Raw genomic sequence first — 12,594 nt, forward strand, 5'->3', positions numbered from 1 at the left:
TGTCCATATTTTAATTTTTTTTAAATTTATGTTTTTTCATAATAAAAGATTTATTTTTTTGTAAAATTTACTTCAATAATATTTTGCTACTGTTGGTAGTGGTTGGTAGTGTTTGAAAATGCAAAAGATATGTCACGCCCCCACATTTGGTCGTGCATCGACTGCATCGAGTCCAGTCCAGTCTGTCGTGTATGGGAACAGATGATGTTAAGCTATGTACATTGTACATAATATACGCTGAGAATAGCATGCATGGTTTTTGACGTTTGAAACGTTGGGTTGTCTGATCTGCTACTCGCTACTCGTTATCATTTTACGTGACTCGAAAAAGGTGTTTCACACAAGTTACTTGCCTTTAGAATGCTGATAAAGGTAAACATCGACACGATTTACTGCTAGCTTAACAGTTTTTGCTGTTACCGTCAGTTCAGTTCAGCACCTCACACGATGCTTTTTACTTTTTTTCAGCTCAGTCTTACAAATAATGTCTGCTGTTAACACGCCGAATGCTCAAGGTGTTTACTCACCTTTGCCATACAGCGATTCTGAATCCGAGGAAGAAGTTTTTAGCAAATCTTCTCAGCTGACTTCAAGGAAGCATGAATCCCAACACAAGATTTCTCCAAATCATATCCTCACAGGAGCATTGCAAAACGGTAAAATAATTCACTCAAACAAAAGTCGATATTAATCAGAATTTTAGGAAAAGCTATTTCTAACGCTGAGAGTACCCTGATGGCCGAGTACCGGCCCTTGAGCAACAGCGAAACATCCCTCAATGGCTTTCCCGACAAGAGCAGGGTGATTCTCGTCACCACATCTCCCAAAGAAAACATAAAGTTTGAGCATCACAACCCCAATTCTAAAGCAAACAATCAAACTGGCTGGGAGGGCATGTCTCACGCTAGGAAACTCTGCTTCCTCAGCTCGATTTTCCTATGTGTCTTTACCATAGTGGGTTTTCTGTGGATCTTACCATGTGATCTTGAGTCCAACTGTGAACCAACAAGTAGAGAATTTAGTGGAGATCACTCTCAGCTCACCACGCCTGGCTCCTGGGAGTCCGTTTTTCAGGGAATAGGTGCGATTTTAAATTTTAATTTTGAAATAGTTTTCATTCCAAATAATTAAATTTAGAGCTCACTGGACCACCAATTTTCACTCAAAACCGGCTGATATTTACGGTGCGAGGGCCCCAACCTGCAGTGCGAAGCCTTACTTCAGGTGAACCCAAATGGCGCGAACTCGGCTATGGGCCATACAGTCCAGATAAAAGGAGTGGAGGACAGGCTGGCGGGGGTGCCCTTGCTCTTCTGCCTACAACAGGGTCACTACTGTGGACAATTAACATCCCTGGCGCAGCACCAACTGCAGCAAATTGTGAACTCTTGGATGTGAACAGTAATCGCAATCGAGACTGCCTCTTTGCAAATGCTGATTCCATATTGGCCGCAATCGATCCTAAAAATGGTATGGGTTGGAGATTTTTTCTCTGCTTGCTCTCTAACAGTGCCTTTTGTAGGCAAATATCTGTGGACACTTGATGCTCAGCGGGATAATAGCACCATAAAAAATAACTCCGGCAGGCAGTTGAAGCCGCTGCAACCTACGCCAGCTAAAATCATTTTCCCGCCTATTGTGGTGCAAGATTTGGATGATGATAATGTTTCTGAGCTACTAGCGCTTGGTAGTCATAATCCTGGAAGAAGGTAAACGTGCATGACTCTAATTTGCGGATTTCATAAAATTGTTGCTTTAAATGCTCATATTCAACTGAAGTCAACGCCTTTAATTTCTGTGCGAATAGAACTCTAATCTGTCAGAGAGTATGATAACAATTCATCAATTTTTAGTGACAAAAATTAGTATTAGACTGACTCAATACCTTCCGATGCGATTATAATTAATGATGTATTGAGGATCTTTGGCTTTTAGTCGCATAGTATCTCTGCTATTGTGTTTGGTTTTTTGCCATAGTAATAACTTTTCTTGCAGCACTGATTGTTTCGTTTTGATCTCTGGAAAAACGGGTACAATCATTGGCCAGCTGGTTAATGTTAGTGGTTGCACCTCCATAAGCAAACTGGAGTTAAGTGAAGAAGGTGAAACAGAAAGTATACTCTTTGACTGCTTGTATGCTGTTGGTGGAGGTAAAGTGGAGTAATTATAACTAATCACACTTATTATAACAGAGAATTTGTAAAATTGCAGTGTCGGTTCGAAAAATGAATGTTGAGGAAATCTACTTACGGGCAATAAACAAATCTCAGCAGGACCTGGCATCTGCTCCACCAATTCAGAAAAGACAACAGCCGTATCGAGATTCTTTAGACCACAGCTCGTACGATGGTCACTCCTACTTGCTCGAGGCAGAAGGCCATTACTTATCAATTGAAAACAGTGGCACTTGTCCAAAGTGCAAATCTGTCTTGACTTTGACTGATGACCGCAATACAACTGTGTGGGGATACACTGGCAAGGGAGAAAGAGCTATGTCGCCTGTCTCTTTGCACTTTTCTGGCACCACAACCTATACGTAAGCGTTAAATCAAGTTTCAAAAATATAATATTATTTACTTCCTGAACAGCAGCTCGGGCAGTCCGATTCACAAAAATGGCTTTGTGTTCAAACTTTGGGTATGGCCACCATCTGCGCCAAAGTCAAGTAAATCTCCAAGAAAGCCAAAAAGCAACGAGCCAATCCACAAACTAATGAAGAGGTCAGAAAAAAGCTACATTATTGATCACGGCGGGTAAACCTTTCATCTTTCTCTTGTGGCTTTTTATCAAACTATTTTGCTATCTAGAGCGGAGGAAGGGAGCCCCAATCTGAATAATGACGTTGAGGTCCTAGAGCTGAAAGAAAGAGTCGTATTGATCACTTTTAGCAGCACCGACCTGCATGTTGTGAATGCCAGCCAGAGCAACATTGCAGTTCTCTGCGCCACCAACAAACAGCGCTACAGGAGCTCGTTTGACAAAATATGCCAGCCAGAACTTGCCGCTCAGCAAAAATCATGTATGTATTTTTTCTGAGCTTCCAACCACTATAGCACAAATTTTGCAATTTGAAGCCATTTTGAACCATGTTTTAAACTTTTTAAAACTGCCAAAAGCATCCAATGAGTCAAACTGTATGTTTTGCTTTTTTAGAGGTCTTAGCCGCGTAATTTTTTTATGGAGGCTGGCCGAACCAGCTGGAGCCGAATTTTAGTCAAGCGGTGGCTGAGCATATTTGTTGGCAGCTAGCGCGGCTGACAGATTTTAAAAGTCAAGTTTGATCGTGCTCAACGGCCCAAAGGTCCATAGAAGCCATTTTTTTGACTTTTTGATTGACAGCTGGTGTGGCTTGCACAGCTTGGCCAATCTCACAGCGGCCGGCCACTTGACCCAAAATTAGACGTCTGAGCGTTAAGGAAGCGCATGAGTAATTTGTCTTATATTTATGATAGCAACCTTCTTGTTGCCAAAAAGGGCCAGCGAATTAAGAGATTTGAATTGATTCTGTTGCATTCATTTAAGGCATTCTTATAACAATTAAAAGTATTCACCTTTAGAATAACCTTTCTCACTCTTTATGTGACAAATTACTATTGAAATGATTCATTAGATAACAGTAAAGTAAATATTTGTATTTAACTCATGAATCATGTGATTATCTTATTTTTCGCAGTATTAGTTGCTGATTTGGATGCAGATGGAACTCAAGAGCTGGTGTCTTTCACTTCAACCTACAACCCCGTTGCAGAACCTGAGGGTGGTATTTACCACCCCAATCGATTCAGTACTCCGATATTGCCATCAAAGACCTCATGGGAGCTGATTTCTAAGATTAAAGTGATCCACCTTGAAACAGAGCTATCAAAACTGAAGTAAAAGTATTTTTAGCACTCACCGATAGTCAACACTCAACACAAGGCTGCAGATTCTGTTTTTAGAAATCTAGTCATTTAAGTTGACAGTTATTTCACAAGTTGCACAACGGTTGATATTTTTTGTCAGTTTAGGGTTTAGGATCTCTCAATGCCTTAACATCGCAAGACCTGGAATCATTTTGTAAAAAAATCTCTTGCAATGCCTTGTACATACTACACACAAAATACTTAAAACTACACACTCAATAAAAATAAATTGTATATTGCGATTGGGTCCACAATTAACAAGCTAGAGGGCTTTTATATTGAGTGTAGATTGGAATGCTAGAACCTTGCTATATCATTGAAATTTAGTTTCTATGGTAATGAATATATTAAATAATCATTTGGGACATTTCAGTTGTGATTTTCTGTGAGATTTATGAACCTGTTTTTACGCTGTCCTGTTTCTGAACACAAGTGTTTTAAAATCAATTTCATAACTTATTATTTGTTCCTATTTTCTATTTCGCCATCAATCCTGTTTAAATAAAAACGATTATTGTTAATTGATTGCTTTTATTGTGTTGCGAAAAATGTGGGTCAAAAAGTTAACTGAGTGGCTGAGAAAATATGAGCACCCCCTTAGCGCTATCTCATCTCTCAAACTCGAGGAGAGCAGCAGCCCGCCTTGGCGCCGTGTTGAGCACGTAGCCTACATTTCGGTCGGATCGCTGGTGATCTGTACACTAGCGCCACCATGGTGGTAGCAAAAATCAATCATATGTTCGCTGTATATCGTCACGGAAAGTGACAACGACCAAGACAAGTGTTTTTCGATCAGCATTTTAAAGCCGCGCACCACCCTGACCGGCCTTCAGACACGCCGGACACCTTCTTCGGACTCGAGAGGACACCGTGTACGAGTCAACCACGGAGCAAATCCGAAATATGGCCGCGAATCTGGATGAGGAGCAGAGTCTGCGGGAGTGCGAGGCCTACGTCCAGAGGCACAACATTCAGCAGACCCTGAAGGACTGCATCGTGCAGCTGTGCGTAAGCCGCCCTGACAACCCTATCGCCTTTCTCAGGGAGTACTTCCAGAAGCTAGAGAGGGTGAGTCGATCGTGAAATTGGCTCTGTGTTGGCGTAAAGGGGGAGTGGCCGCTTGTTAGTGGCCAGGTTATTATGCATACACCTTTTTTTGCTTTTTGCGGAGTAGTGGCTGACCTCATTTTTCGCGTTCAATGTAAACGCACTTGCACGTCTCATTATCGGCACTCAAAGGTGTCGCTATAAATCATTGTCTGCGTGTTTGCACACTGATTTCCGGACTAAACATCTTGCTAAAAAACAATACATAATAGTGCCGATGGTGTTGCCCACTCTCAGTTCACATTCTGCGTTTCAATTAAAGTTCTCAATTAACTTGCAGTTGTGCTCCTTAGATGATGAATGGACATTGAATTGATTTGTTTGCGCCGCGTCTAAACGATTCATATCATTTTGCGACCTCGTTTTGCTGTATTAATTAATTTGTTTCAAGATTGAAAATAATTTAAGTGTCAAACGAAGATGCTTAGACAGAACAAGAACACCACAAAACTTAAAACATTTCGATTCATAAAAATTTTAAATTAACTTCATAAGAAGGATGAATTGAATGTCATATATTTCATTTGAAGTTTCAAGAGAAGGGATTCAGTATATTTTGAGGAATGTCGTTTTCAAAGAAATTACAAAATTCCCAAAATTTATTTTGTAAAAACTAAGAACACATCTCGCCAGAATTACAACTAATGAACAAGTTTTCTTGGCTTACTTACATTTTTATTATAGTCATGAGCAATTATTTTATTTAATTAAAATGCAAGTTTAAGCTCCATGCAGACGCAGACGTTTACCGTTTGACGACGTGACGATGACCTTATCTTGTTTTCGGATTGCACTTAACAACCTGCTATGATGTTGAGCCGTAGCAGGTTTATCAAATTAGCTGTCGCAAAACGCAATTAGCTCAGCGTGCAACAACTGCTGCAGCTACTACTTGGTCTAAAAAACATGCTAACATAGCAATTTTCCTTTGCAGAAAAGTATGCAAAATATATATTCTCCTAGATGCCGTTTTCATGGATGGATACATAAAAATTCTGGGGTAAATTGCGAAAATTTATTTAAGATGCCGTGCGAGTCTTGCAAACAGCAACATTGCGTTTGATGAGTTTTTTAATGACTCTCTCTTAGCCGTTATCGTATCGTTTTGCTTATTTTTACAATTTAGATCTTAAAAGTTACCTGTTAAGTAAATAACACGACGTAAATTCTTACCTGACTTAAGAATAATTACACCATTACACTCATAAAGAGCTCTTAATTGCCCATAAAAATTATTGAATTTAGAATTCATATATATTCTTTGGTTTCTTGAACTTCTTTGAGCTTACAACTTGCTTCTACGATTGGATCGGGAAACTAAAAAGTAATTAATTAATTTTAAATGCTAAATCATGCTCTCAAAGTTGAGTGATTTTATAAAACAACAATATTTTGAGAAACCTTTGTTATGAGAAATTTTTATCTGTGTGTAGACCTTTCTGAATTGCAACGGGTTCCTGGCAATATAATCTTAAAACACTCCTACGTGTCAATTAAGAGTAAAAAACACAACACGCAGTAACCCTTTTTGCACCTCCGCACCAACCTGTGATCCACTCTTGCGGGGTGGCAGTGATTGCGAGCAATTCTCGGTCCATTCAATTGGCGAGAGGTTATGACGGTGGGATTGATCGAGACGAGCGGAGGCTGATTCTGAGGAGCGTAGCATTTTATTGAATCTGCCCACGCACTTTCGACTCTGGCACAGCCCGTGTGTTGAACATGATGAATTGTGCGGCGCGTGTATTTATTATAGAGCGCGCGAGGCTCCATGGTAACCGTGACAACCTGCTGATAAAAGCCCTGGCAAAGCACAAAGCTGTGTTGTGCTCCGTTTGTGCCGCCAGCAGCACCACTAGCTCATGCCGACATGGGCAACACGCTGCACGGGCTGCTCATCCGCTATCTCCGCAGGGCCCACGCACGCTTCGCCCCGCAGGTAACACTCTAAATCCACCCTGGCCGGGCTCAAGCTGTGGGGCTAGTCCAGCCTTTACTGTTTTCGCCCGCTGTCAATATTTACCCTGCTTGCTTTCCGCCTCTGCGGGGACGCTGTTGGTGGTTTTTGCTCGTTGTATGCCGATGGCGATTAAATGGACAGCACGATTGAACAATTGACTGATCTTGTTGGTTCAGCACGCTAGATATTTAGTATATTTCCGTTTTCTTGAAAATCCAGCCCATTTTACTAATAGGTTCTAGGAAACTCGGATTTAAAATACGAAAATAAAGTTCAGATGTTTAAATTCAATTTAAATCACAAACTTGATACACCAATATAGATCTATGCTGAACATATTCAATTCAGACATCAAAAACATGCATGAAATTGAATAATAAATGATCGCACCTTAGATTTGCATATGTTTGTTGACAGTCGCAATCATAATATTTGATAATATTATATTCCTTTTTCTTCTTAGCTGCTATCAGATAAAGAAATGTATTGAGTGGCAGTTTAGATAATACATAGAAAGCAATCACTGAGTCTTGTGGTTGCCAATTCTATTAATTGTTCATAAAAATCTCTTCAGAAAGATAAGATAAACAAATTTATAGCTCCTAAACTTGCCCATTTGACGTGTTTCTATCAGTCCTAGAAAATATCCCTTCTCATCAATACTTGAAATCCCGATTCTTATTAATTTTTCTTTAATCGTAAATTTAAAAGCAGCGAGATAGGTGGAGTTCTTGACACTTCTTAAAACTTGACTGAATGCTTTGGTATTTTAAATTACATATTAGTGTTTTAGATTCTAACTTTCATGCTCAAATCATCAATCAATATTTGCTTTCAAATTTCACTTTCGCAAAATGAAAATTCATTACAACGTTTCACTACAACATGTTTCCATTTGCAAACGACGCGGCCAAAGTTTGTTTGAGTTTGCAGTGACAGGTGAGCATGCTGTTGCTAAAGGAAGCAATTTCCGCACTGGCGCTTGTTTCATTCCATCTCCCTCGGGAAGAACGTTCCGCAACAGGAAATTCGTCTCAACAGTGCAATCCAACCTCTCCTGATAGATAAATACTCCAAGTCTGTGTCGTAGTAGTCACCAAGTGATATTTCAACTGGTAAAACAGTGAAAATAAAATTGGATTTAACTATTTAAACACGACGAGTAACTCAACTACTAAACACTTAATTTACATAATCGAGAGGCTGAGAAATCTGGTGTTTGAACTTTCTGTCGTGATTTTAAGTATATTTCAATCATATTTATGATATTTATTATTGTGCACAGCGATTGGAATGAAATTGTGTTTCTCTTTAATGTTTAAGTTTAGGACAATTCAATTCAATTCGTTTTTATTTCTCCAAAAGTCATAATATATACACAAATATTTCAAACTCAAGAAAATCTCATTAAGAGAAATTAGGCATTTGAAATGTTTACAAACAATCCGCTGAAACTCGCGACTAAAAAGTACATTATGACATTAATTAAGTTGAAAGTAATATTCACTTAATTCTTAATTAGAATAATTAATTTAATTTAAATGCAAAATTCATATTTCAGTTAAATCAATTCCGTGCAAAATATTCCAGGTAATAGTTCATACACAATTAACTTCTATCGTGAATTCATTTTACTCATGTGTGCCACATTATTTGCAGTTAATAAACCGATATTGTTGGTAAATTCAACATAATTATGATTGATTTTTTGCTACTTTTCTAACATTGATAATATTTCGCATGCCTATGTAATATTGACAATTCTTTCGCTACAATCGCATATCTAGCAAGTGTTGTTTCAAAACGAACTTTTTATAAAAATCTGTAAAAAGTTAATCATCAAATTTCAAACCTTCAAAATTATTTTAGCCATTTTTCCACTTCCATATTATATATATTAATGAGATATCATTCTTGCATCGCCAAAGAGGATTTTTTAGACCCGTCAGGTTGTTTATTTGAAACTTGGAAGGGTTTGCATTGTGCCTGGAACTTGCTGACTGACAATGAGGCCCCGCTTGTCATCAGAGAGTGCAACTATTTCGCTTGTTTTGCCAACGTCTCCCCTGCGAACGTCGTAATCATAATTACACACCGTTGCCTCGTTATTTGCATACACTCGGCAAGTTTCTCGCCTCGGGATAGGCCTTCAGAAACACATCGCTGCCAACGAACCGGCGCCTCATGCACGGAAAAGGAAAACTCGATTTTGGCAAATCGCTGCTGACGCCGACTCGAGCATTTCGTCAGAGGAAATGCGATTACTCACGTGCGATTGCTGTTCTTTACACCAAATTTCCTTCTTTCCTTGTTCGGTTTTGATGCGTGATTTTGCGGTGTTGAAAAGGACAAAGTCAAGGGTTTTTTTCATATGATTAACACGTTGTAATCAGTTTGTGTCTGAAAATATACACCAGCGTGTGTACGCAAACTTTTGCATTATCTCTATGGTGTTTGACAAGCGGCGTCAAGTGTGTTAAAACAACAGTATTTTCGTGTTTGTCCGGGAAACGAGTGGTAATGGAAAAGAGGCTTAATATATCGCCGTCAATAGCAAGAATTGCCTTGGGAATGAACAGACAATGACCACTCGCTAAAATAGCACCGCTCGTCAAACGTTACGCAATGTTGGTTACTGATTGGAAAATTAGCATATTATCTGAGAAATTTCGATGCCAATGCAATTCAATTTTCTAAATTATTGTTTCATTCAATGATACTAATGAGGATATTGAAGTTAATGTGGCAATCAGGCAGACAACCGATTGCTTTTTCACTGACCGTTTATGCTTTATTTGAACCCTTAAATGCCTAATATAAAATTAACATCGGATTTCTGTCTCCGCAGGAAAGTATCTTTTAAGTGTTGGTAATTTATAGTGCAATTTTTTCAATGGTTGCATTGAAACTAAATTGCTAAAATACAAAATTGTATTTTAGCAATTTTGCTTTTAGTTGGAGTTAGGAATATGCTTCTAGATCACACATTAAATCTATTTTGAGTGCTAAAATCAATTGATTGATTTTTTCTGTTTTAGTCTTCACCTAAGGATGATGTTAGTCTTCATTTAATAATAATTACTATTTTTTTTTATTAAGTTGCTGCTGCCATCATATCACAATCTCGGAAGGTTTATCATGATAAATGATCAGTAAAACAGCAATATTTATGCTAGTCAATAGTGTGAGATATCTGTATTTTAACTATAAATCACTGTTAAACAACGAGAGAAATTCTTCCTCGGTATGAAAGTAATTGTGCCTCTAAAATCAAATCAAAAGCAGTCTACTAAAAAAACGGGTCATTTGCACCCGTCACAAAGTCTATTAATTCCTAAACTCGTTTGGGACCCATTCACAGAAATTGATAATATTGAAACGACCTTGGTGAAAATTTATGGTCTCATTCATCCCCCCACCCCGCGGCTTCTAACGAATCAGTCCGTTGACGTGACGTGTCACCAAAATCGCGCCTTGACAAGGACAATGATAAGGCACATGTGCATCTAGAGATTGGCGGTCGCATTCCGGGGTGCAAGGATACCCCCGGGGGTGGTAGAGCGCTTGAATGACGTCATTGGTGCCAGGGAGCGGGCGCCACCTGCCACCAAGATCAATGCCACGGCTCCGCCCCCTTCGAGCACCCGAATTCGCGTGCTTCCTCAACAATAACAACAGAATTGGCGCGCGTTATACTTTTACATCGCACCACGACCGCGACGGCCACACGCTGAAACCGCCGAAATCAATCCCAACATGGTGCTGGTGAGTTGATTTGACTCTTGCTGGAAATATTTATATCACGATTGTGGTCAGGGGAGTCGGAGCATTGGTTAAAAAATGGTTTTGCGTCTTTTCAGAAAAAACCGTCTGATTGGGGGATGTCATTCGTAATTTCTTTTTTGCAAACATGAGTAAAATTTCCAACCTTTTTAAACACTCCTACGAAGTATTAAATTTTTCTCAGAGATGTGATGATAGAATTGTACTATTCTACTTAACACATAATTTTAAAATTTATCTTTTAACAATTTAATTTAAACATCTCTGAGACACTCATTTCCGAAAAAGCGCTGCAGTATCATTAATTTTTAAAAAAGTAGAAGCTGTTCGTTCTCAGATAATTATGTGTCTGTTTTCAAATGTAAACAATATAAATTACCCCCTTATATATAAAACAATGATTTTTGCAATTAATTAATAGTTTTGTCTGAATAAAATGATTTCACTGGAAATTTAAAAATATAATCCAACTCCTAATTGCGCCAGATAACGATCCTCTAGTTACTTAAAAGCCTTTCAAAAGCTGTGCACGTCAACCTTTAAATGACCAGCCCGTTTGCTCGCATTGTTAAGGCATTTCTCAGGAGTGTCAAAGCAATGGAAGGTATTTGAGCAGTTCGGAGATCTAATACTGGCTACCCAATGTCAGAGATGGCAAAAAGTGGTTAGTTTAGTGACTCAAAATGCTCAAATTGCTCAACGGGCTGGGAGGCGCACCGGCGCCGACTCGCTACGTGCTGGCTTGCACCTTTCCAGCATGCGTGATTTGGATTCACGGGACGAATGTTTAGCGTGTCAATGCAGTCCTCGGTGCGGAGGCAAGTGGCCCATGAGTGGGCTGGGTCCCTGTGCGGCCTGGTGCGCCCATGTTATCCGTTCGCGGTGTTATTGGGACCTGGGTTTCAGCATTCGTGCTAGTGCAGAGCGCGCCCTTCCCGGTCCTCGGACAGGGATAAAAAGAGCAAAAAAATGTAAAATTTTGATTATTGTGAGTGCAGCTAGCTTGACGTTTGGCCGGGTATATCTCGTTTTGATTCCTGCCCTTTACCTGTACCTGGCTGCTGCGCATATCACTGTGGGTGGGCGTGACCGTCTGAAAGGTCAGCAGCTAGCAGCAAACGCGCGTGTGGGTTAATTCACATGATGCGGATGCAGGCTTTGAGCCTAAAAATCTTTCATTTCGTCGGGGGAAAGTCAAAAGAATAGAACTTGATTCGCTACCGGGCCAGAGGATGAAAGGCGATGAAATTGAGAGCAACGAAATGAAACGAACGAGGTGGAGCGTAAAAGTTTTTGTGCCGCCGACATAAAAATGAAGCTCGTCGCGGCTCGCGCCACAAAGAAGAGAGGCACGGTTTGTTTGCATGCGCTAAAAGAATGGGGCTGATTTTGATTCAGCCGCCTTTATTGAAATTACACTCGAATGGAAAGTGCTTCTTTGCTCTTTACAATTTTTAGTAGATCATCTTGTACAGTAGACCGTCTTTTTTATATTCGAGACCAGCAGATGATCAAATAAAAATTATATATTCCCACAGCTTAACCGGGTGACAAATTTTTCCAGTAGTTTTGAATTAAGCATTTATTCCCCTCTGTTAGAGGCTCTTTTGAAATCATTGCGTAATAAACAGAGAAGAGGATGAATTTGATTAAATAAAAGGGTGCTTTCTGTCCTTCTCGGAAGCTCATTCAAATAATTTACGGTGAATTTTGACGCAGACATACGCGGTGTTGGGAAATGAAGCTGCTTTTTACGTGAACAATTTGCGTAGGCCAAAACTCGTTAAGAACATCCCAACTTGCACCCCTCTTCGTGACATCTGCGAAATGGCTCCGCGAGGG

The 12,594-nt window shown here is 39.6% G+C and overlaps 2 protein-coding genes across 5 annotated transcripts in view; both read left to right on the plus strand.

Moving 5' to 3' along the window:
• Positions 1–205: 205 nt before the first annotated feature.
• On the plus strand, positions 206–4,423 carry LOC135938838 (uncharacterized). 3 transcript variants are annotated; one of them, XM_065482795.1, is made up of 10 exons: positions 206–372; positions 469–656; positions 704–1,081; positions 1,138–1,470; positions 1,523–1,709; positions 1,996–2,150; positions 2,212–2,536; positions 2,589–2,753; positions 2,808–3,019; positions 3,674–4,423. In XM_065482795.1, the coding sequence occupies exons 2-10, from the start codon at positions 485–487 to the stop codon at positions 3,874–3,876; spliced, it is 2,130 nt and encodes a 709-aa protein (XP_065338867.1). In that variant the 5' UTR covers positions 206–372; positions 469–484; the 3' UTR covers positions 3,877–4,423. The 3 variants fall into 3 exon arrangements, with proteins under 3 accessions (XP_065338867.1, XP_065338869.1, XP_065338868.1); XM_065482797.1 differs by having other exon boundaries at positions 207–372; positions 2,592–2,753; XM_065482796.1 differs by lacking the exon at positions 206–372 and having other exon boundaries at positions 435–656.
• Positions 4,424–4,630: 207 nt separating this feature from the next.
• Positions 4,631–12,594, plus strand: part of Pka-R1 (protein kinase, cAMP-dependent, regulatory subunit type 1) — a 28,401-nt gene continuing 20,437 nt past the window's right edge. The window contains exon 1 of one of the 2 annotated variants that reach the window (XM_065482334.1): positions 4,631–4,970. In XM_065482334.1, coding sequence (XP_065338406.1) covers positions 4,806–4,970 — 165 coding nt within the window. In that variant the 5' untranslated portion in view covers positions 4,631–4,805. Of the gene's footprint in view, positions 4,971–6,815; positions 6,949–12,594 lie in introns of those variants that run through there. The other variant, XM_065482335.1, reaches the window with a different exon arrangement.

The sequence above is a fragment of the Cloeon dipterum genome, chromosome 3, assembly GCF_949628265.1.
Source record: "Cloeon dipterum chromosome 3, ieCloDipt1.1, whole genome shotgun sequence".
In the NCBI taxonomy this organism is placed as follows: domain Eukaryota; kingdom Metazoa; phylum Arthropoda; class Insecta; order Ephemeroptera; family Baetidae; genus Cloeon; species Cloeon dipterum.

Coding starts and splice junctions, on each gene's coding strand:
- LOC135938838 (XM_065482795.1), top strand. CDS start 485: ATGTCTGCTGTTAACACGCCGAATGCTCAAGGTGTTTACTCACCTTTG. Junction 2,151..2,211: donor CTTGTATGCTGTTGGTGGAG/GTAAAGTGGAGT, acceptor GTAAAATTGCAG/TGTCGGTTCGAAAAATGAAT. Junction 2,537..2,588: donor TCTGGCACCACAACCTATAC/GTAAGCGTTAAA, acceptor CTTCCTGAACAG/CAGCTCGGGCAGTCCGATTC.